This window comes from Carica papaya, chromosome 6, assembly GCF_054855325.1.
Source record: "Carica papaya isolate Zhongbai chromosome 6, ASM5485532v1, whole genome shotgun sequence".
NCBI lineage: Eukaryota > Viridiplantae > Streptophyta > Magnoliopsida > Brassicales > Caricaceae > Carica > Carica papaya.
Window position 1 is genome coordinate 34125668 of NC_142314.1, and position 25933 is coordinate 34151600.

Consider the following 25933-nt stretch of genomic DNA (forward strand, 5'->3'; position numbering starts at 1 on the left):
AGAACAGGCAAAATCATTATCTAAATACACCACCAAGCAAACACCCAAAAGCACAATCATACGCTCAATGCATTAAAGCCTCTAAATACAATATCTACACCTCATAACATCAATAAACCATCAAAAGAGATCCTCAAAAAACAAACAAGTTAGAAAATTTTTATACAAAAAAAAAACCCAATAAAACCAACAAATTCAAGTGAACCCAGATGAAACCAAACTCAAACTAAAAACACGATTAGGCATCATTAACCGAATCAAATGAGTAAACCAAACCCAGAACATCAAATAAACCAAATTACAGTGCAAAAAAAAAAAGAAAAGAAAGAAAGACACTTGAAGAACATGAAACATGATGAAGAGGGAAGGAGAGAGAGAGGAGAAAGTACCTTTGAGAGAAAAACTATGATCTGGGTAATGACGAAATCTGGCGTTGAAGAGAAAAAGAAACCCTAAGTTTTGGGCTTTTTGATGATGAAGGGCGAATTTGGTCATAAATACCATATGAAAGGGCTAGTGGGTGTATAGTGGGTGATGAGTATATTCTGTTTTGTGGAGAAAATGAGACAAAAGTAGTAGTAAAAAGGGGAAAAAAGAAAAAGGGCAGAGGAGATTGACAGGGATGGTGATGGACATCACATTTTTTTTTTTATCTTTTTTTTAGAGAAACACAGAGGATGAAGACATTATTTAATGTTAGATTGTGAATTTGCAGTGGCATTTCTGTAACGGCACTATATTGATAGATAGATAGATAGATGCAAAGCCTTTTCAGACACGTCTGTGTATACGTACATACAAGTGTCTGTTGATACATATATATATATATATGTACATACACAAATATATATATATGTATGTAATAATTTGGAACTTTCCATTGATAAACAAACCAAGGCATAATCATGCCTTCCTCGCACATGTCCTCCTTTTTCTTTTTTTAAGGGTTTGGCACTTTCATCTTTTTTTTCTGTAATAAATATTTGTACTTTCTTCAAATAAAAATACTAACAATTTAATTAAAAATAACTTATAACATAATGCAGTTTAATTTTTTTTAAAGTATCACATTATTATTTAGAATAAATACTTTTAATTTTGATAGTTCAGTTTTTATTCAAGTAAATGAAAAAGTTAGCAAAGCTATACATCAAACTTGAATATTTTATGCACATATATATATAAATAATATTTACAAACCTACTTAGTCTTTATATACATATATATAATAATGTCTATAATACATCTAAGCTACTTAGTTACATAGTGATGATATAAAAATATACAATTCAATGTATAAAATTAATAACATTCAATCTTATATTATGTATGTATAGAATGAGATATTATCCACCTCATTTACCATACATCTTTATTAAAACTGCAAATAAAAATTGGATGAATATTTATAGTTATATTTATTTATATTGAATTGCAAATATATAATTTATATATTAGTTTAATTCTGAAAATTAAGTTTTCGTTTAGTGGATGAAAATAATTAAAATTACACTATGATATTTTCTTGTAACATTATGTATAATTTAATTATTACAATCAATTTAAATTGACTTCACGAGAAAATCAATATACATATATGTATATGTGTAACATGAATACTTCATCTCAACCAATTATTAAAAAAAAATAATATTATTGATTTGTATGATAAAATTGAATGAAATTATACGTGTAAAATTAGTTAACACACTCAAATAACTTTCAACTAAAGTTTTAGTACATCTAAACCATCAAGCTTTACATTTTAACTTCGAGTAAATATCTCGAATAAGCCAGCGTGCCATATGAAGGTATGTTTTCTGCGTCGAGTGAACTCCATCCCAACTAAGATATGCATAAGGATTAGAACAAACTGGTACTCCAGAAGCTCCACACATTTTGGTGAGATTGAAATTATAATCACCTCCGGTACCACAACAAGCTTTTTGTATAGATTTTATGTCAAATCCTATTTAAATTATAGAAAAAAAAAGGAAGTTAACAAAACTATTATATCTAAGTTAGGTAGTTATGTAATAATAATTAAGAAAGAAAACAAAATACTTACCCAAAGATGAAGCATGACCCAAAACCCACATGTATGCATTGTAATAATCTCCGTAGATTATGGTAGTGTTCGAGTTTTCTTTCTTTAACTCTTCAATGGCTCGTTGGAGTTGTTCGTTATGGTACGTCGAAAGGTTATTCAGATCTTTTAGACAATGGAAGTTATCGTAAGCAGATGTTTCATTTGTTTGAAATCCTGTGAGATAGATCGGTAAGCAGCCTATCGGAAAATTTCCAGGAACAACAATTTGGGTAGCACCATAACCTATTACTCTCTGCAAAAAATAAAAAAAAATTAGTCATTTAAATAATTCTATAACAATTAGTAAATTAACCATCAAATGTTTATTTTATAAAACTAACCTTAGCTGCATCTTTTATGGCTTGTACAACTTGAGGCACCATCTTCTTCACTTCATCTGTGGTTTTACCTTGAAATAATGCATAGTTGTAATCATTCCCACCAATTTCACCGACCATAAACAGAGAATTGTGAAGCCGATTCATACAATCTGTAAAGTAATAAAAAATTAGTATGCTGATTACAATAATATTAAAATATAATTAAGGTGTTCTTAATGGTACTTGAAGTAAGATGCAAACCACCTTCTGTATTGTAACATGTTTCGTTGAAATGAGTTGACATCCAGTTAAGTTGTCTGGTTAAAGAACTATTTGTAACTGGAGAAAATACGTTTTGAGCTGCGAGAGTTTCGACAGGTAAAGCAGTGGATCCAGCAACTGCGAAATTTACTCCGTAATCGTGAGTGAATGAAACATTCTTGTTCAAATAAGGTCCAAGTAGAGGAATGCCCGCTGAGAGAGCTGTAAGAATATATGATTAAATATATAAATTAGTAACGTTTAATCTGTATTATTGACGCATAAAAAGTTATATGTATACAGATACGATTATATATATATATATATGTGTATCTATGATAATGGAAAAGCAGCTATAAACATTATAAAGAATATATATATATATATATATATATATATATATATATATTATAGTTACTTACCAATATAGTCGATCATTAGCAATCCATTTGAGCATCTGCCGGTTGCGTTCTTGAAAAATGTTTCGCCATAAGGGAGCTGCGAAAATGAAGTAAAAGGATTTTCGCGAATTAAATTTCCGGTGTCGGAGATAGAGTCTCCGAGCTGGTAAATTGCATTGAATTCGCATTTTCTGAGAAGATGGGGAGCGGCATTACTGAAAGGTAAAAGTGCGAAGAGAATGAGAAGGAAAGAGGAAATTGAATTGAAGGAAGCCATTGTGTTTAGTTTGCTGGTAAGATTGAATCGCAATTCACAAATGTTTGATTCTTTCTGTATTTTGCTGTTTGATGTGAAAATCATCGACTGGTATACTCTGTATTTATATAGGTTATTGTCCGTATTAGATCCGGAGAAGGAATAACTAATTGATCAGTTCATGTTCCGACTCTAATTAGATTCAGGAGATTAATTTGATTCTCATCCGACTCCGATTCCTATTCCATCAATTTTTTTTTTTTTTTTTGTTCATACCAGTAGTTTATTTTTCAGTTCATGTCCGTGTCGAAGTCCAGAATTGTGATAAAGGTGAGATCGGATTACTATTCATCTCCAAGATGCAATTTCCTTCTCCTTCCCCGGCATCGCAGAGTCGATAATTGAGGTAAAGCTTTCTACCATTACTAAACTCTCTTCTCCTCGAATCCCCATCTCCTCTTAATTTTTACTCTCCACGTATGTAATTCTCTTTCATTAGCTCTGGTTTGCACATATTAATTTTGCTCTTATCTTCTACATTAGCTTAGATCTAGACCTATCTGCAAACACCCATTACAGTTAGAACACTTGTGAGCTCTCATTTGTTAGAATTCTTACAGACTCTAGTTAGAACACCCATCTGCAAATGACTGTCTTGAAACAATAGTCTCATTTAAGGGGTCTTCATCTCTTCAACTCCATGCCAAAGTAATTGCAGGCAGTTTTTCTCATTGTCCAAAGAATCTTCCTCTCATTTTCTTCGGATTTGTGATCATGAAAGCAAATGTCAAATGGGTTTTTTTTCAAATGCCATCAAAACGACGTCATGTTGTGGGGTTCCGTGGTGGTGTTGGGTCCAACTAAAACGATGCCGTTTGGAATCTCCATGGGGCTGGGTTCATGCCCGAGCTGGTCCTGCTACGGGTTCCACTTTTTTTTTTTTTTTTTTTTTTTTTTTTTTCTGAATCCTCTTTTCTTCAGTTTTTCTTTCTCTCTCTTTCATTTCCTCCTTGTTTTTTTGTTTACCTCACATAATAATAATAATAATAATAATAAATTACTACTTATAAATTTCAATTAAATTAAAATAAAAATGAAATTATCCTAGACAAAATTAGAACTTTAAAGTTGCCCAAGTATGATTTAAACATTTGAAATATTCTCTATTAAAAAATGAAATAAAAATAAATATTTAAAACAAATAGAAAAGCACAAAATAATAATTTCTTTATATATTTAAAGCAACAATTGATTAAATGCTTATTTATAAGAAATGTGCAAATTTTAGGGGCATGCTTGCTGTAATTAGTTATGTAATATCCGGATCTAGAATTTGGCCCATAATTAATTTTAATATTTTAAAAATGTATAAGAATCTATTTTTAAAATTTGTAAATTTTAATTTAAAAATAAAAAAAATAGATTGATGATGAAATTGAAAACAATTTTGAAAAAAATGAATGAAATTTTGGGTTCGGATGGTGTTTTCGAAAGAAAATTCAGAAACTGTGAGTCAGAACGCAATTAAAAAAAATTTTACCACGTAAAACCGCTCAGCCAGTAGTCTTGATGAACTGGAGCGCGTCGCGTAGCAAGACATACTGATTCGGTGCCACGCAAGAGGCCACACTAGTGATCCGCGTGCCCCGCAATCAGACAACCCCAAAAGTGTTCCCGCGTACATGAACGGTCCGGATCCGTTCTCTCCTCGGACGCGATCGAACGATTGCGATCAAACGCGATGAATTGTCCAGATTCGTTTCCTTTTTAAACGCGATCAGACTGTCGAGATCAAATCGCGATGAACGGTTCAGATTCATTTCCTCTTTATACGTGATCGGACGGTGAGATTAAGCGCGATGAATGGTCCAGATTAACGCGAGATGAGTATAAATATTTTACATCACACTGAATCCAAATCCTAACTGTTAGCCTCCCGCTTGAGAAGAAAAATTAGTCGCCAGAGAAGGGAGCCGACCACCACCGCACCGGAGCCACCTCCGACTGCCAAAAAAGGTAAATATTCTCTTATTCGTTCGGAATTTGATTTCGAGCACCCTCATGGTCAAATCGGAGCAAACGAAACGGCGGGTAAGTAGGAAAACATGAGCAAAGCCTGGTGGCGTCGCTGCGAGAAAAACATGCAACCTTCTCTTATGAGCCCCTTTTCGTTTCTCGTTTCATGTGATTTTTCTACCGTTGTGTTCACCATTCTATTTTTTACAGGTTGACTGAAGAAAAACTCTCAGTCGCGAAGGTCAGCCGGCAGAGCCGTCGCACCCAAAAAACCTCACCGCCGGTTGGTTTTCGTTTTCTAATTTTTTTCGGACGTATTTTTTCATAGGCATATGTATAAAACCGACCGAAACCGGCTAGAACTGACCGAAAACGATTAGGTTAAGGCAAATCGCCACCGCGGACGGGGGTGCCGTCGCCAGAGCACAGCGATGCTGCTGCTGAAGCACGACGATGTCACTGTGCCAGAATCCCGAAATTGGCCGAAAAATAATTTTTAACACCGATTTTGAATTTTTAAGGTATTGTTAGGTACGTAAAGTGTGTTTTAATCTTTACAAGAAAATTCAGAAAATCTGAGGACTGCTTGTAGGCGCAGTAGAAAGTTCAATGTTTCAAACACCAATTCGGGTAAGAATCTATCATCTTATTCTCTGTTATGGAATTGAAGCTTAATAATCGATAATATAGTATTTTGTATAATTTAAAAAAATTTGAGAATAATTACAAATTACTAATGGAGGCGGAACCGGTTAATTATTTATTTGTTTGTTGATTGTTTGCTTTTACAGCTTTAAATATAAGAGAATATAGTGAAATGGTTAAATGATTTAGTTGTGCTTCCTTGATGTATATTTATCATTTGTCTTGCGTGATTTACGGTTAATTTATGAAATTGAAAATTAATATACAAACGAAAAATTGCTTGATTATGTGAATACATGCATGATTGTCTTATTGGATATTCTGAGAGATAGTAGATGGACCGAATACATAGAGAACTTTACTATGAACATTACCTCATAGCGGACGGGGTATCGAGAAATGACATTTTTAGCGCTCATATCGCACAAGGTATGATAACGGTCTGATTCACTCTCATACTGAACGGGATATTGAATGATGATATTTTTGGCACTCATAGCAGACGGGGTATGAAGACAACCGGTTAGTTGACAATGTTGGATCAATGTTCACGCATAGTGGGGCATCCCTATAGACCCCCAAAAATACTAATAGAAAAATAAAAAAAGAAAGTTGTTGTTCTTACTCACTTAATTATGAGATTATAATATTATTTGAGTTATTGATTTTATAAATCAATTTTGAAAATATCACAACGGTAAATATATATAATAAATAGTTTTTTTTATGATAAATGAATTTATTTAAATTAATAGTTCAATTGGTTGTTTTTTATAATTTTTACCAACATTCAGTTTCTGTATCGGTGAGTAGTATGATATTCTTACTGAATTAGTGTAGCTCACACTTTTATTAATTATTTCATATCAAAATAACTAAGATAAAGATCTCGATCAACAAGAGATTTATGAATAGTTCACCACCCAGACTCCCTTCAAAAAGTAGTGAAAGTCGTTCTAAAATAATTAATTATTTGTTTTTTATTTATTTCTTTAATTTTCATTTATTCTTTTAGAATGCACATTCTCGTAACTCTATTGGACATTTTAAATTATTGTATAAGTAATGTAAACACTAAATTCTATTATTTAACTTCCACATTTAATTTATAACTTTATTTCTTTTTAAATTCTGAACCTCTACAAGTTATGAATTTTCTTTTCTCTTCATAATTTATTTATTTACAATATTTTATGTGTTTTAAGAATATAAATAAATCAAGAGATTTTATAAATATAATTATAATTCTATCTTAAATTATGTATGTATATACATATATATATATATATATATTGGTGGTGCAAGTTACAAGGATAACTATGGCGGGGGTGTAGAATAGTAACAATCATTCTATATTTTTAAGCAAAGTTTACGTAAAAAGGGGCTTTTGGTAAGAAGAAAAAACAAATATCCAGAGTGCATGAACCAAGATTTTTGTGCAAATCTAGCTTGTTATGAGTTTTAATCTTTGCACCGGAAATGACATTCACATGCACACTTCTATATATTCATAATATCATAATCAAAAATTTGATCACACAAATGAACCAAAAGATCCCACATTCATATATAGTAACTGAGCCATACATCAGTATTTTATTTGTATCTATATACCCATTTAAAAATATATATATATATATATATATATAAAATGCATGGGTATTGAATCCACGTATGTGATATTCATTTACTGGGAGTACATATATATATATATAGATATTGTATTAGTAATGTATGCGTGTATACATGTCTGTTTATATATATATACAGAGAGAGAGAGAGAAGAGAGAGAGAGAGAGAACAGTTTTATCTTTTTTGCAAACCAAGAAAGATGAGAAAAGCTTGAATTGAGGATTGAGAGAGCCTTGATGCACGAGTCAACTCACTTCCCTAGATATCACCATGTTTGCAGGATTCCCCACTGCACTGCACCGCCATCATTTTTACATAATGAAACATATTTACTTCTCAAAGAAATAATCTTTGATACTTATCTATGCCTTCCTCTCTTTTCTTTTCTCCTAAGTCATCATTGCCTTAAAATCCTTAGTTCTAGTTTTTTTTTTTATAAAAATACTACATAGTTGTGTTTAATATTAGTATATATATATATTTTTTAATATATATATATATATATTACTTTGTTTTTCATTGATAATATATAACAATAAGTTTTAATTGTTGAATTATATTATAAATGCATTTATTTAATTTGATTGGTGATTTGCACTTAGAATTTTGTCATTTGTTAAGTGTATCTAATGTTCTCTATTTATTTTAAACATTTAATTTCTTACTATTTTATAATAAAAGAAATTAAAATATTTAAAATATATTTTTAATGCTTTAAAAATAGTTAAAGAAATTATTTTAATTAATTGATTAAATTAATATATTAACAAATTAATAATAACAGAAGTCTATTTTTAATTCTTATTAATTTAATTAATTAATTAAATTTATTTTTAAATTTATTTCTTAAAAGTATCCAAAAAAATATTCCTAATTTTTTTAATTTTTTTATTGGAAAATAGAATAAAACAATATTGAGATCTGGAAATAATTGTTACATTATTTATTAACACGACAAACGCTTTAGAAGCTCATATAGGTGCAGTGCCTTCGTAGAAGATAAATGCAGAAACTGCTGCATATATATTTATCAGAAACACCACTATATATATTTCATCAACTGCCTCCGTTACCTCTTTCATCTCTCCATGCAATTCTCTCCCCCTACACACACAGAGAAGTCTAGTGCGGTGTTTGTGTGTGTGTGTATATATATATATATATATAGAGAGAGAGAGAGAGAGAGAGAGAGAATCCTATTAATATTGGCTTCTCAATCTCTATCTTTTGGTCAATACTAGCTTATTATTGTTATGTGGTTTCACCAAGTTATGGTGGTGGTGATGGATCGCTAACAGTCTTGCATGAAAGCTGAGAAAAATATAAAATGTAGCCAAGGATGACTTGCCGGCTTTCAACTTATCCTATGTTTGTGTATGTCTCAGCGTGTGTATGTGCATATATATATCTACATATATATAGATAGAGAGAGAGAGAGAGAGAGAGAGAGAGAGAAAGAGAGAAAGGGTAAAGCTGGCGAGTTGTCTTTGGCTATATCTTGTTTTCTCTTCTTCATGCTAGGCTTTTAGTGAACTCAACATGAATCAAGCTTCACATCAATCTCCAGCACTTCATGATCTGTATGTAACAAAATTATTTCTTATACTACGGTATGTAACATCAACTACATATCTTATACATCCTTTTATCACACGTATATATCATATATATACACATCATATATTCTTGTTATATATATATGTGTATGTGCGTGTAAGCATGCTAAGTACATGCATAAAAGTAATATAAACTGAATCAACTTTTGTTCTCACTTTTACTATTCCCATTTTTAGTGACCATGTATTGTTATATGGTGAGCTTTTAAGGGTAAAATGAGTTATTTCCATAAGCAACATCATTATATTCTTTAAGAGTATGTCACTAGGATTGGTACTTATAAGATTCTTAATGTTCATAATGTCATAGTGGTTATATGTTCTCTTTAATTGAAACAAAATTTAGAGAGATTGATGAATTACCCTTTTTTTGTAACACCCAACCTTTCTTTTTTTTTTTAACAATAATTATTTTTTTATATATAAATATAATTATTATTTATATGATTTTAAATTAATTTATTTAATTTTAATTTGATTTAATGGAAATAATAATAATAATAATAATAATAAAGGTAAAAAAAATAGGTTAGGGATTTAATTGAAAACAATTTTGGAGAAAAATGGTGAAAATTTGGGTTCTTAAGGTGTTTTTGAAACAAAAATCAGAAATCGGGGGGTCAAAACGTAATTTAAAAAAGTTATACCATATCAGCTGTCCGGTTAGCAGCCCCGACCAACCAGGACACGCCAGGTGGAAGAGAGGCTGACGCAAGAGGCCACGCGAGTGGAGGAGCCACGTGGGCGATCCGCGTGAGCGCGATCGAACGGCTGAGATCCGTTCCCATGCGCACGGACGACCCAGATTGCATCGCGCACGGACGGCCCAGATTGAATCGCGCACGAACGACCCGGATTGAATCGCGATGAACGACCTAGATTCACTCCCTATTTAATCGCAATCGGACGGTCCAGATTAAAAGTGATGGACGGTCCAAATTAAAAGCGATGAACGGCCTAGATAAAAAGCGGATGGGTATAAATAACCCCATCCGTACCCTAACCCTAACCCTAGCCGCCAGAGCCCCTCACTGGAGAAGACAGCCCAGCTGCCGGAGAGCCGACTGTCGCCACCCGCCGCCGTACCGGAGCAATTTTCGACCGCCAAACGAGGTAAAAAAATTTTCTCTTGCATGAAATTCAATTTTAAATGCAACCATGACCAAATCGGAGTGAAAGAACTGGCCGATTGGCCGGAAAACGCTGTTGAAGCTCAGCGGCGCCGCCACAGGGTGTTTCGATTTTTGCCTCCGATGAGGCTCTTTTCGATTCTCGTTCGATGTGATTTTTCTACCGTTGTGACTACCGTTTCCTTCTCTACAGGTTGACCGAAGCAAAACACCCAACCGCAATGTGAGCCAGAGGAGCCGCCGCACTGGAGAGCCCCACCGCTGATGAGTTTCGATTTTCTGTATTTTTTCAGCCCACCGAGGGCCTTAAGTATGTTTTCTCGCAGGAACCGGTGCAAGTTCAGTTGAATTTGGCAGAAAACGGTCGAAAACAGCTAACCCGAGGCGGATCGCTGCCGCGGGCGGCGGGGCTGTCACCGGAGTACGGCGGAGCCACCGTGCCGAAATTCTGAAATTGGTCTAGTGGGCCCTGGGTCTGATTTTTGGGTTTGTTTGGGACACCTGTAGGTACCGTAAGCGCGTTTCAATTCTCGAAAAATAATTTAGGAAACCCAGGGGTCGCCCGTAGGCACAGTAACTATCTAATTTTGGCGTCGAATCAAGTAAGGAGCTCTTACTCTATTTCCTATCATAGATGTGAAGTTTGAATAAATAATGATACGATCTTTTATACCAGTTAGATAGATATGCATAATTAATTACAGATTACTAATGGAGCCCGAAATCGAACATTGTTCTCTGTTAATTTTTGTTGATTTATTTTACAGTTCAAAGGCATAATAGTATCTGGTCTTAGAGTTTTAAATGCATGTATTACTGTCTTACTTGACCACTGTGTGATTTTAAAATTTAAGATATAATTGTATTATCAGGTACATGTTCATTGTTTCTGTGATTGTGTTTAATTTGGTAACGAAGATTAAGAATAAACAGGAAAGTGATGTGATCTGATAAATGGATAAGGTAATAGCCTCACTAGATATCCTGAGAGATGGTGGACGGACTGGGTTCACAAGGAACCCTACCGTAAATGTTGTCTCATACCAGACGGGGTATGGAGACTTGATTATTTGGCGCTCAAACCAGATGAGGTATTGGGACGGCCCACTTTACCTTCATACCAGACGGGATATTGAGGTTTAATGTTTTGGCGCTCATACCGGACGAGGTATGGAGACGGCCCTGGAATTAAGATTGTTAATGGAAATGGTTCACGTGTAGCGTAGACACCCCTATGGATCCCCATGAATACTAGTAGGCTGGTGAAATGAGAAATGGTGATAATCAGTTATTGTTAATAAATATGAATTTATGATATGCTCTATGTTACTGATTGTACATGAAGTTATGATCTGTATGTTGTTATTGTCTTAATAGGTTGTTTTCGCAGGTTCTCCAATGGTAAGGAAAAGGAAAAATAGTTTTAATTTTAATAAATGTGTTTGTTTAAAATTTGTACTCCATTAGTTGTTTTTGGTTTTCTACCAACCTTTACTTCTGTGATGGCGACATATTGTGATGTCCTTACTGGATTAGTGTAGCTCACCCCTTATTTAACCATTTCAGATAAAGAGGACCCAGTTCCCGAGCCCGATCTGCAAGAAGGCTACGAGTAGATGCTAAATACTTTGTAGTTTCCTTTATTTTTTTTATTTTTCGTATTTCTTTCAAAGAACTTATTCCATGATGTTTGTTTAGTACTTTTAGTTATTGTGTAAGGGATGTTAACCGTAATATTTTATTTTGTTTATGCACTCAGATTATTATATGTATTTCCTTTTGAATTTCCGGAGACGTTACATTTTTACAGTTATCATGTAGATTATGCTGCTTTGCGAAAAATCGTCTTGCATAAATAAACTAAAATTGTTAATATATTTTGAATTTTGGTGATATTTATCTATATTTTGAGAGATAATTTATTTGAATTTTATTTGTATTTATCTTGAAGAATATTTGATATATATTAGAGAACTTTTATTTGTGAAAAATTTTTATAATCTACCTATAAATAGTTGTGCTAACCTATTGGTAATGTATACTAACATTACATAGTGAAATTTTTTCTTACCGATCTTGTCCATGAATATAATCACACTGTCGAATCACGTAAAATTTTTGTATTATTTCTTTTTATATTTGATTGTGCATATTTTAGAAATTAATTTTTTTTAACAAAAATAATTTTTTGTTACTTATTTAAACGATAGGTTAACAAAAACATGTAAGGATTGCCTAATGCAATCAACTGACCTTTTAACCTCTTGAGCTATAAATAGCTCACACCTGCTTATTCGTATAATTTGTGGCACATTCGACAACATATCATAAAACATTATTCTCTTATATATTTTATGTATAAAGAAAATGTATAGTCTAAAGTAAGTATTTATGTTTAAAAAATATGTTTATAAATATAAAAATAAGGTATTTTAGTGATTACAATTTATGGATTGTATTAAAATATTACGAGTTTAGATTTTATTAAAAATTAAAAAATTAATTATTTTATAAAATAATATTAACCGATACATAATATTTAATTTAATAAAATAAAAGATTTAACTCAACATTATGTTAAAAAAAAACCAACCAAAATGATTAAAATAATTAGGTTAGATTTAAGTGAAGTTACAATTTTATGGATAACAAAATTAACTTTAAAATTTTTTGAATTGAATTACTTTAGAATTGATTAAAAAAAAAATTCATATTTTTAAATTATTTTGTAAAAATGATTAGAAATTCGGCAAATAATAAAACAACGTCGTTTTCAAGGAGATGGCGACAGCTACTGAGTTGTGGAGATGACAGAGACACGTGGGAGGAGGTTGGAGATATATTGAAAAAAGTAGGTTAAAATTAAAATACCTTTCGAATCCATTCTCATTTTTTTAAAAAAATATATATATATATATATATATATATATATAGAGGTCTCTGTGTCATTCATTTTCGATTTTTTTTTCTTGTTTTTTTTCAAAGGAATATGTAAGGTAAAATAGGCCACGTTGCTTTAATCTTATTCACACGCAAACCCTGTCTATTTTCTTCAAAAATTATTTTTACACACACACACACATATATATATATATATATTATATTATATATTGACTTATTGAATATAAAAGTAAACTTTATTTATGGATCATGGAAAGCAAATGCATGCTGCACATGAAAATCAAATTGCTTTCGCTTTATGTGGAAACATAAAGTTAACACCTTCCACTTTATGCTCCCTTTTTTTTCCTTAAATTTTTAATTAATCTTTCATATAAATATATATGTGTGTGTATAATGTATACATTTCTGTGAATTCTAAGTCTTCAAAGACACATCAAACAAGTTTATAAAACTATCACTGTATGAATACCTCACTTCATCGTACGAGGGTTCACACATTCTTCTCTCTATAAAGATTATGAGTCAGGAATTCCAGTACTAATATATCATTCATATTTCATTCCCAGCAACAAAATCATACAGACAGAAACTACAATGTCTTTGGAGATAATATATTCATATTTTTCTCATCTCAAATAGCAACCCACAAACCCAGGTTGCTTGCTCTACATAGAGACTAGCCAGCAGGCCAGGATTCAAAAAAACTAAAATCCATAAGCCTGCACCCTGCAACTTCATGTAGATACTTGTAATATATTTATTATAGCTTAACCACATATATATATATGTATGTGTATATATGAGATTTCCATAGCTTCACTTCGTCTAGCTCATCCACTTCCCAAAACTTCACACAAACTACAAACACCCATATTTCTTACATGACTGTACAAGGGGGGTCCTGGGAAGATAACTGGATTGGCGAAAAAACTAACCACGTCATCTCCCAGAGGAAACCAAGGGTTTCTCCTCGGACTTTAGGGCTCGTTTCAGGTCTGTCATAGGAAGAGGGAGACTGGAGTTTGAATGTGATGGAGATGTTTCTGGTACTATCTGTTTTTGTGCAGGGATAATCTCCGGTTGGACTGGTTTTGGTGTGTAGTTGAAGGAAAGCTCTCTGTTTGCAGCCAGTGCCAGCAGCTCTTTCTCTTCCAGGCCCTTTGTTGGCCCAAGGCTGCACCTGTCCGGAGTGTGCTTGGCAAGTGCATCCTTGAATTTCTTTATCTGTCATGCGTACAATCATGATTTTAAATTGAAATAAGAACCAGTCCATGAAAAATTATAGTAATAATGAATCATCGAATGTTCAATCGAATGCTTCCAAGAGAATGTCCTAATCAATGCAAAGCAAATGTGCAAACCCAATCCTGATTTCCAAATCTATCATTCTCAAGGTTTTAACTCAGATCTATAGGAGACATATTGAACTGCTGAAGCAAGAAACAAGTAGTTGCAAGACAAATAAAGTAAATGGGGATTTTCACATAAACACATGCTTCATATATTCTCAAGGTTTTAATTCATGGAAGAAAAAGATCATATGAAGAGTTAAGAGCTCGTGAAAATTAACCGTGGCATTGGTACAGCTGAAGCTACATAAGCGACCATGGGCGCCTCTATAAAATCGGAAGAAAGGAAGCACGTGAACACCAAGGCTATAGCACATCGATTTATGCTCCTCATAATTCACTTGAAGAAAGAGCACTTCTGGGTTCATCTCTGCAAATTGAGATATCTGCCACATACAAACACCATAACCCGAATTACTCCAAAGAAAAACTGAAACCAATAGATCAATTAACCAAAGACACACAAACATACATACATATGGACACAAATAACGTATAGATGAGTTATGTATGTGTGTATCTATATGAAGGAATTGTTTACTGTTATTATACCTTGGGATGAAGAGCTTTGCAGCCACCACAACCAGGGGAGAAGAAATCAACAACGACAAGTTTGTCCCCAGCATTCAAAAGGGAATCAACAAGGTCCTGTGCAGATTTCACCTCTTTCATGTTTGCTTGTAACCCCTTTTGCCACCATTTTTGAGAGTTCCCAATTCCAAGTCTAGTCTGTGAAATTCCATCCCAATTAAAGGAAAAATTAATCAAAATTTTTTATCATTTATAAATTAGAATGATTATTTAAAAAAAAAAAAACAAATAATGGATCTTCAAAATTTTTGAGAACCCTTTAAATTCTTCTGTCGATTGTACATGGAAATCCAAACCATAAATTAAAAAAAAAAAAAAACCTAGAAAGCAATTTAGTTTCCATGTTATACTGTTCTTGCATATGCAACAAGCTAAGAGGTAGCTCAAATTCAAAGCCTACTCTTAATCAGAAAAGCGATCAAGCAAGAAAATATCCACTAAAAGGCCAAGCTCGGAAGATAACAATTAATCGATCATCAATCATCACAATTAGAAGGAAAGAAAAAAAAAAGAAAAGTAATAAAGATTTTAAGATCCATAGAAGATTGAACAACAAATAAAATTTACAGTCAGCAAAACCCCCGATGTTTGACCTACACCCACAAATTGATTAATCAGCGATTGGAAATAGTACCAACCTGTGCTTTAATCGAGAATTGAGATTTCTCTCTCCTGGACATGCCTGTGTTATTATTACTATCATTATCTCCGGAAACGATTCTTTCTCCATGGAAATCACCGCTCAGTGTCTGGGATTTCAATTTCGTTGAAGGGAAGCTCTTACAACGAAAATAAACACGGCCTTTTGGGAAAACATGAAGGCTACTGCGTTGATTTTGATGATTATGATGAAGCTTATCATGGTTACAAGCTGAAAACAAACTTGTTTGGCTCAACGCATCTGCCATGTTTCCCCTCACAGAAATGGATCCGCTTCACAGAAACAAAGAAAAAGAAAACTTTCAACAACTCCCACAAAACTCAGAAATGGAAGAAGACAACCAAGACGAAAAAAGAAAAAAAAGAAATAGATAACAAGTTCGTAGGTTCAGAGCTTTTCTCGCTTTTTCCCTCTCTGCAAAATCGTCTGACCCGACTGGCCTTCTTTCTTGCCATGAAAAAAACTGGAATATTTAAAATAATAATAATAATAATGGTGAATGGTTTTGTTATGGACCGTTGGATTTTCTGACACGGGTAGAATCGGACGGCTGAGGAATTATCAGATGAATCGGAGTGACGTAGAGTGAAAAATGGATAAGGTTTTTGTGGATTTTAAATTTTAATTACGAACATTTTCTATTTATTACCGGATAGATTTTTTTCCCCCTTTTTCCTTTTCTGGAATTTTCTTTTTTGGATTTTAATCTGCTTGCCGTTGATTTTTGTGATTGGGTGTGAATCTAACGGTCAGGAGTGATTTTTGTGTCTGGATAAGCTTTTTTTAGTCAGTAATTTATTTATTTGTAATTTTATTTTTTTACGGTGGTGAATGAAAAGTCGACGGGACACGTGGCAGCAGCAAATCTTGATTTTTTGCAAAAGGACGATACAAGTTTTGGATAAAGGATAAAAGGTAGGTCCCACCCCCCACCACCTCATTCTCAGAGTTTAAACTTTATTTTGAATTTTATTAAAGTCGTATAATTTTTTAATTTATAAATACAGTATAAATTAATTATAACTAATTTAATTTGTAGAGTATAAATAATATACAAATAATATTTTATAATAATTAATTTTTTTTTTTAGTCGAACAAAATTTTCTTCTATATTTGTAACAGCCCCGGAAATATTAAAATGAAATTAGTATTTAAATATATCAAATGCGGAAGCGAGATCAAAATTTCAGTTAACATCCCTTACACGAAAACCAAAAACGTACTTAAATTATAAAAGGTTAAACTAACTAAAAGAGAAACTCGAAAACAAAGCTATGAGCATGACTACAGAGTCTCTAGGCATCCCCTTCGTCGTCCTCCTGCGGAACGGGCTCGGGAACCCTGTCTTCCTGATCTGAAATGGTTAAATAAGGAGTGAGCTACACTAGCCCAGTAAGAACATCACGATATCTCACCGTCACGGAGGTAAAGGTGGGTAGAAAACACAAAAAAACCAATGGAGCATAATTTACAACAAACTCGCTTATTAACATAAAAACTTTTTCCATCCACTTACCTCGGTGGAATTTATGAAAACAATATAAGAAAAATAATAATATTATCATAATCATGGAATAATATAAGCTGTAAAACATAACACTTATCACGCCTCTTGTAATTCAATCATTGTACGACATATCTTTTTCTCATTTACCAGCCTACTAGTATCCGTGGGGGTCCATAGGGGTCCCGCTACCCGTTAACCTTTAACATTCATAATCAGTTTCCAGGGCCGTCCCCATACCCCGTCCGGTATGGGCGCCAAAACCATAAACCTCAATACCACGTCTGGTATGAGGGTGAAACGGGCCGTCCCCATACCCCGTCCGGTATGGGCGCCAAAACCATAAGATCTCCATACCCCGTCCGGCATGTGAGACCACAATCCTGGTAGGGTTCCCTACGGACCCGGTCCGTCCACCATCTCCCAGGATATCTAGTCAGGCTGACCCCCATAATACAATTATCAGTCTACACAATCTTTCATTTTCCTTTCCCTCAGTCAGCATCATCAATTCACATTTAAACAAGCAAATCGTAATTCATACCAAACAGACAACATTCAGTATCAGTTTTTCAGTCATTCAACCCATAGTTAATAAAAACGTAGTATATGCACACAAATCTGTAAAATGAACACATCAAACCTCGTTTTGCATTTAAAGCTGTAAACATGCCAAATAACAGTAAATCACCAATCACACTAGACTCGGGCTCCATTAGCCACCTTAAGCAATTTCACACATTCGTTAATTTAAGAAATACCGTTTTATCATTTTGAACTTTAATACCGTGATAGGAAATAGGGTGAGGGGTCCTTACTTGTTTTCGGGATCCGAATACGATTAACAGTGCGACTACAGGCCGTCCCTAATTTTCCCTAAATTTTTCCTCGGGGAACTGAAACGCACTACTGGTACCTGCACGTGTTCCAAAAAAAACCCAAATTAGGCCCAGGGCCTCTTTCGGCCCAAATCGCAACTCCGGCACGGCGGCTCCGCCGTGCTCCGGCGACGGTGCCGCCGCTGGCGGCGGCGAGTCGCCTCAGGTTGGCTGTTTTCGGCCGTTTTTGGCCGAATTCGGCCACACTCGCATCGGTCCCTGTGAGAAAACAACCCTAGGGCCCTCGGGGGGCTAAAAAATCATGGAAAAACGGAGCTTACCGGTGGCGGCGCTCTCGGGTGCGGCGGCTCTCCGGCGAAGTTCGTGTTTTGGTGATTCGGCTCCAGTCAACCTGTAGAGAAAAAAATGGTGATCACGGTGATATAAAAATTGCATCAAACGGAGGCCGGGAAGGGCCTCGTCGGAGGCAAAAATCGAGAGGGGGCGCGGCGGCGCCGCTGGACTTCGGCCGCGTATTCCGGCCGTTTGGCCAGGATTTCGGCTTTGATTTGGCCACAGGAGGAATCAGCGTGGAAAAACGAGTCGGGGGTATGAAATTTACCTCGATCGGCGGTCGGAAATTTCCCCGGTGCGGCGGCGGGTGGCGGCGATCGGCCTCTGGTTCGTCGTCTCCGGCGAGCGGCAGGCGGCTAGGGTTTGTGGTCTGGTGTGGGGGTTCTATTTATAACCCCTTGCCTTTTGATCTCAGCCGTCCATTTCGTTTTAATCTGGGCAGTTCGTTTTTGATTGAATCTGGGCTGTCCGTGCGATTGAATCTGGGCCGTCCGATCGCGCGATTGATCTGGACCGTCGGATTTCACCCACGCGGATCGCCAACGTGGCTACTTTTCGGAGCGACGTGGTCTTGCCACGTGGCAGGTCCCGGTTGGCCCGGGCCCGCTGACGTGGCTGCTGACGTGGTTTTTTTTTTTTTTTTTTTTTTTCCGGGTGCTACAATATTTCTCATTCCCTTTATACCCTCTTATTATTATTATTATTTTATTTTATGGTCTAGTTTAGTTTTTTAAATGAATTAATTATAATTTTATTTTTAAGTTATTAGTCATCATTTCGTCATTATTAATTTAAATAAATCATATGTTGTTCATGTTATTATACAATTATTAATGAACTAAATTTAAATTAATTTAAGGGTTTAAACTATGTAAAGATAAATTTAAAGCTCTAAATACATATAACTATATATAATGTATTCTACAAAATCTGATATCTTCGTTTGATTTTGTAATTACGTATCATGTATTCTATTAAATATAATATTTTTATTTAATTTTGTACACTTTTATTATAAAAAATAAATTAATAAATTAGTCCTTAATATAAATTATTAAATTTTACATTTGTTATAATTTAATTTCTAATATTATTTCAAACACTCCTTTTTTTTCATATTTTAATGAAAAAATTAAAGATTAAAATATATTTAGATGCTTTAAAAATAATTATAGTTTTGGATTTCTTTTCTATTTATTGCCAATTTTGAGGAAAAATATTATACCAAAATACTTTAGTTCGTGTATTATTTAAAATATAAAATTTTTTATTTTTAATCTATAATTATTAATGATATTAGTGTATGTGTTATATAAATTTAAATTGGGTACATGTCACATTCTGATTAAGCCATCGTTGAAATCAATTATTAATTATCTCATAATGTAATATTTAATATATAAAAATAAATTTTTTTAATATAGTAAAATAATTAATAATTAAAAATTAAAAATATATTTTTTTAAAAAAATAATAATAAAAAGAAACTCGAAATCGATAATGTCAAGGGTTTGAATAATATTAAAAATATATGTGAGCATTGAGTGAGATAGCTTTTTCGTCTTAGGTTTTTAATTTATTTTTTATATTAAAAAATAATTAAATTATTTTATGCTAAATGCTATCTCATAAAACACGTGATATTTTATGTATACGACGATTCAATTAGAATATAATACATAAATTTATATAATATTTTTATTAATATTGTTAATGATAATAAATTAAAATAAAAACTTGTTGAAAATACACGAATCAAAATAGAAAAAGTATAAGATAGAATCAAAATAATAGATGAACTAAATTAGTATTTTAGACACACACATATACATACACACGCGTATGCATGTAACAAAAGAGAGAGAGATAAAATAGTATGAAAACTGAAATTATTAAAAGAAAAAGTAGATTAAATTAAAAACAAATTATAATTCTAATTTATGCATAAACTCAATAGCATGCCAAAAGGAACAATTGGTTGACCAATTATTTTTTACTTGAATGGTAGATCTTATCTCCTATATTGTGAATAAGAAATCAAATTATATATATATATATATATATATGTATGTATAGCAACTGTTAGGCTGTTCATCAATGCCCAACATAATTCAAAACCACTTTCAACCCAATTGATAGGTATACACATTATATATATATATATATATATATATATAATTATAAGTAAATTATAATGTCCAATTTCTTATATGGACATCCTCTTATCTCTCATTTTGAGGGAACTCTTAAATCCATTTGGTCAAAGAGATTTTCTCTACAATAAATAACCTTTTGAATAAGAATAACATAGACTTTGACCCCTTGGATTTAATTGCATCTCATGGTCAAAATAATTGACTATTTTAATTTGATACATCAAACAATTTTGTTACTCCATTTTCACTTCTCACAATATCTTTTCCTTTACACACATGAGAAAATATGTGAGACAACAATATGTCCAACAACACAAAAAAAAATCGATCAATTTTATCAAGAAATTCTCGATATCTTCAAAGAATATATGAATTACAAACCAAACATCTTAATTTTAGTATTTCTCTTATTTCGATTAAGAAACCATGAAAAAGATTTTATTTTGATTTTATGAAACAAATTCCATTAGAAGTTAATTTATACGAGGTGAATTAATAATCGAAAGTAAAACTTAGACTCCAAAACTTATAGAAAATTTTATTTATATATGCAATAAAAGGTTACATATACCAACTCTATGATATGCATAATGCATTTGTAATATCCACCCGAAACAATATTATAAAGCATTTAAAAGACAAACACTATATTGTTACGCTTCAAATGAAGCAACAACAAAAAAAAAGACGACAAACACATTAATTAACCAAACATAAAATGAAACGAGACGACAAATATATTAATTGACCAAACATAAAATAAAACGAACTATTGATGTCGATTCAGAGTTTAAGTGACAAATCAACCTCCGTAGCTTCAGGTGCTTGATTCATCATCATCGTCGGAATCCTATAATTATCCATTTTTGGGCTTCCTAGCTGCAGGTCACTCTGATAATTAGGCATATTAAATTGTTCATATGCATTCACATTGGATCTAGGAATGCGATAATTAGGTAAAGAGTATAAGGGTTTGTGAATCATGGAACTCATATCAACCCCAAAAGGTCTATCAAAAGACCTATAAGGACACCAATTGCCAACAAAAACACCCATATGATCAAAAGTTTTATTTCTCTTCAACATTTCCCTTTCATGTTTATGGGCATTTTGGTGTCCACCCAACGCTTGAGAAGTACTGAACTTTTTATTGCAATACTTACAAGCGTAAGATTTGTCGACCTTTGTAGGACTAAGCACTTGATGGAGATCACTTGACGCATCCAAATTTTTCTTAGAATAGTCCACATCAACATGGCCTAATAAATTAACCTCTTTCTGATCAACTGGAACGCATGAAAGCTTCAAATCTAGTTCAAGTTCCATAACAGCTTTTCCTTTCATATTTTCACTCTTTACCATCGTTGCAACAGAAAGGTATTTCTAGTTATTTTTAAGTGATAATTGTGAATGTGAAAAAAAAAGTGGTGAGATGGGTATTTATAGACGAAGAATTTAATTTTACGTATTCTTTATATGAAAAGATATCTTATGCATATCACTATATCACCTTAAAATGGTAAGGTTACTAAAACAAAAATCAAATTTCAATTATTTCTAAGAAGATTTTTATCTCATAATCTATCAAATTTTTTATAATTTAAATTAAAATTTGGTGGTAAGACATAAATCTCTTTGGGATTAAATTCTATAAATACGATCATATAGATCTTTATTATTATAGTATGAAATCAAGGTTATAACCTAAAAATAAATGAAGGATTTGTGGCGTGCTAGAGGTTTCTTTAGTAGAAACCTTTTAAGATCTAGTTAATGACAAAAAGAAGAGAGAAAATTAAAGAGCAAAACAATATTAATTAAATAAGGATAATGAGAAACAAGTTGCCTTTGTTAGGATTCATAAGGTCTAATTATGGGGGATTCGTGGTGAGCAAAGAGTGATTTCAACTAATTCATATGACTTCTTTTTAAGTGTTAAGAGGCTCTAACATCAATGGAATTAGGAATGTTGGTTGACATCATGAGATTCATGAGTTTAGGGATGTTAATCAATAAGAGATGAGGTTTATATCATCAGCTTTTCCAATCACATGGGTTTGTTGAACTAATACGAGGCTTTAAGGTTGAGGCTTCTTGGTTAAGTGCTTGCCCAATGGTTGGCCAACATGCCTAAGGCTAATATTAGGGGGTTCATTGAGATTTCCTAGGATTAGACATTAGAGTAAATCTCTATTATTAAGCTTGTATGTAGTTGTAAACAATATATTAGTAAACATAGCATTCATTATCCACTATAGTATTTCTATCACTAGCTCCTTTTTAAATTAACGCTATCTAGGAATAGGTTGCTTCCATAATAAGTGATAATTTATTGAGATAGACAAAGTAGTCCTACTAATAACTCTGTTTTTAATTGGCATCATTTAATGGTGAATCATTTCTTCAACAAAGAGTGCCTTGTCTTGCTCTAAATGTCCTTATATATTGATAATGACATGTTTAATAAAACTTTTCCTTGACTACTATCTTTTAAATTGATAAAATATTCTTTAATATCTAGTATCCCTTAAAGAAGTGCTCGGATAATGAGATAATTCAATGTGATTTGACTATTGGTAAGTAAAATTAACAATAGACAATATATTTAATATTTTGAGGGACCTCTTAGAGTATTTAGTAGGGTATATAAATGTTTTTTTTTTTCCTTTCATATTCTCATTTTATTGGCTCAAACCGGTCAAAGACTTAGCAAGTCTAAGAGGGGCTTATAAAATGGGAACTTTTTTTTAATTCATTTCTCTCTTTACACCTTTCCTTTTATGCTTGAAGTTGGCTAGCTTTTTTTTTTTTTTTTTTATCTCTATACCAAGGAATATCTTGTAACGATCAGAGCTTAAAAGGAAATAACTTATAAATTGAATGCGGAAGCGAAATAATAAAATTAGAATTTTAATTTCTTACATAATAATTTAGAATACCCAATAGGTCTATGGGAATGATCCTTCTAAAAGAACAACAAAAAATCAAAAAAAATAAATATATAGTAAATAACTGGACATTCTATTCGCAACCCTCTTGTAGATTAGGATCTGGATCTTGGTTCTCTTGATTTGAAATTGTTAATGAAAGTGAGCTACATTAACCCAGTAAGAATATCACACTACTCACCGATACAGAAATGAAGGTTGGTAAAAATCATAAAAACAACTAACGGAGCTCTTAATTTAAGTAAATTCATTTATCATAAATAAATCATTTATTATATACTTATTGTAGCGAGATTTCCAAAACTGACATATAGAGATAATAATACAAACAATATCATAATTTCATATTCAATTAACTAAAACAATAACTTTCCATTTTTATCTGCCTACTGGTATCCATAGGGGTTCATATGGATGTCTCCACTATGTGTAAACCCTTATTCAACATTATCAACTAACTGGCCGTCCTCATACTCCGTCCGGTATGAGCGCCAAAAATATTATCTCTCAATACCCCGTTTGGTATGAGGATGAAACGGACCGTCCACATACCCTATATGGTATGAGACACATTCACGGTAGGGTTCCTTATGTACGTAGTCCATCTATCATCTCGCCGGATATCCAGTAAGATTACCATTCATTCATTCACTTAATAAAATAATTTTTCATTTACATTTAATTTCTAGTTTCACAATTTAACTGTAAATCATGCAAAACAAGTAATACATGCATCAAGAAAATACAACTAAATCATCTTACCAACTCCAGCGTATTATAATACATTTAAAACTGTAAAATCAATCAATCAGTTAAAACATGATAAACAATGATAAATAAGCGGTTTCGGCTTCATTAGTAACCTGTAATTAATTATCGAGTTTTTCTAAATTACACAAAATATCGTATTATTTATAATTAAATTTCAATTCCATAACATGGCATAAAGTGAGGGATTCTTACCCGAATTGGTATCCGAAATACTAAACTTTCAGCTGCGTATACTGCTAGTCCCCAGGTTCCCTAAATTTTTCTTTAAAGATTAAAACACGCTTCAAGTACTTAGAAATATCTCAAAAAAATTCAAAATCGATGTTAAAAATATTTTTCAACCAATTTCGAAATTCCGGCGGTGGCACCTTCGTGCTCAGGCGACGGTTTGCCTCGGACTGGCCTTTTTGGCCAATTTTAGCCAATTTCAGTTGGTTGTATACTCATCCCTGCGAGAAAACACGTTAAGGGGTCTCAGTTGGCTGAAAAATCAAAAAACAAAAACTTACCGGCAGCAGGACTTTTCGGTGCGGCGGCTCCGCCGGTTCACATTCGCGGTTGGGTGTTTTCCTTCAGTCAACATGTGAAAAATAGAATGGTGAATACAATGATAAAAAATTGCACGAAACGAGAACAGGAAGGGCCTCATTGGAGGCAATTTTTTGTCTTTCCTACGACGACTCCGCCTGGTTTTACCCGCGATTTCTGGCTCATCCGCTAGTCATTTTGCTCCAATTTGGCTATGTGAGTGTTCAAAATCAAATTTCGAGCGAATGAGAAAATTTTTACTTTTTTTTTGCGGTTGGATGTGGCTCTAACACGGCGGCGAGTGGCAAGCGGCGGTCAGCTCCCTTCTCTGGCGACTGGTTTTTCTTTTCCGGCGGAGAGTTGGCGACTAAGGTTAGGATTCGATGTGAAGTGAGATATTTATACTTGTCTCCCTTTAATCTGGGTCGTCCATCGCATTTGATCTGCACCGTACGATAACGAATTTGGACCGTTCATCACGTTTAATCACGACCATTCGATCACGCCTGAGGAGCAAACGGATCCAGACCATCTGATTGCAGGCATGCTGATTGCCAGTGTGGCCTCCCCCGTGGCACCAAGTTAGCGTACCTCGCCACGCGACGCGCTTCGGTTCGTCGGGACTGTTGATTGAGCAGTCCTACGTGGCATATTTTTTCTAAATTGCATTTTGACCTCCTTAGTTTTCAATTTTTCTTTCAAAAATACTCACCGAACTCAAATTTTCATCCTTTTTTTTCAAACTTCTTTTCAATTTCATCATCCACCTATTTTTTTTCCTAATTTTTACATTAAATAAAATTTAAAAATTAGATTTTATATATTAATTTTAATTTTTAAAATTAATTCCGGACCAAATTTCTGGTTCGGGTATTACATATCTACTAAAACTTATCTCATTCAATTTTTTTTTGGTATAGTTTTTTTTTTTTTTAATTTAACATTAATAGGAAGATGAGAAAAATTCTTGGTTGTCTTGAGA

The 25933-nt window shown here is 33.1% G+C and overlaps 3 protein-coding genes and 1 long non-coding RNA gene across 4 annotated transcripts; 1 reads left to right on the top strand and 3 right to left on the bottom strand.

Moving 5' to 3' along the window:
- Positions 1 to 1716: 1716 nt before the first annotated feature.
- On the bottom strand, positions 1717 to 3609 carry LOC110814882 (SGNH hydrolase-type esterase superfamily protein). The gene is made up of 5 exons (XM_022042465.2): positions 3093 to 3609; positions 2674 to 2892; positions 2431 to 2579; positions 2069 to 2342; positions 1717 to 1969 (listed from the first exon to the last, which is right to left on the bottom strand). The coding sequence occupies exons 1-5, from the start codon at positions 3430 to 3432 to the stop codon at positions 1752 to 1754; spliced, it is 1200 nt and encodes a 399-aa protein (XP_021898157.2). The 5' UTR covers positions 3433 to 3609; the 3' UTR covers positions 1717 to 1751.
- On the top strand, positions 3224 to 12152 carry LOC148253563 (uncharacterized). The gene is made up of 3 exons (XR_015821838.1): positions 3224 to 3364; positions 3622 to 3733; positions 11933 to 12152. It is a non-coding gene; the product is annotated as an uncharacterized LOC148253563 (long non-coding RNA).
- A 1647-nt stretch (positions 12153 to 13799) lies between these two features.
- ACHT4 (atypical CYS HIS rich thioredoxin 4) lies at positions 13800 to 16326 on the bottom strand. The gene is made up of 4 exons (XM_022049187.2): positions 15849 to 16326; positions 15172 to 15348; positions 14841 to 15005; positions 13800 to 14494 (listed from the first exon to the last, which is right to left on the bottom strand). Exons 1-4 carry the CDS (start codon positions 16116 to 16118, stop codon positions 14210 to 14212), a joined length of 897 nt encoding a protein of 298 aa, XP_021904879.1. The 5' UTR covers positions 16119 to 16326; the 3' UTR covers positions 13800 to 14209.
- Positions 16327 to 21487: 5161 nt separating this feature from the next.
- On the bottom strand, positions 21488 to 22066 carry LOC148253564 (zinc finger protein 2-like). The gene has a single exon (XM_088223403.1). It carries the CDS (start codon positions 22064 to 22066, stop codon positions 21488 to 21490), a length of 579 nt encoding a protein of 192 aa, XP_088079529.1.
- Positions 22067 to 25933: the final 3867 nt, after the last annotated feature.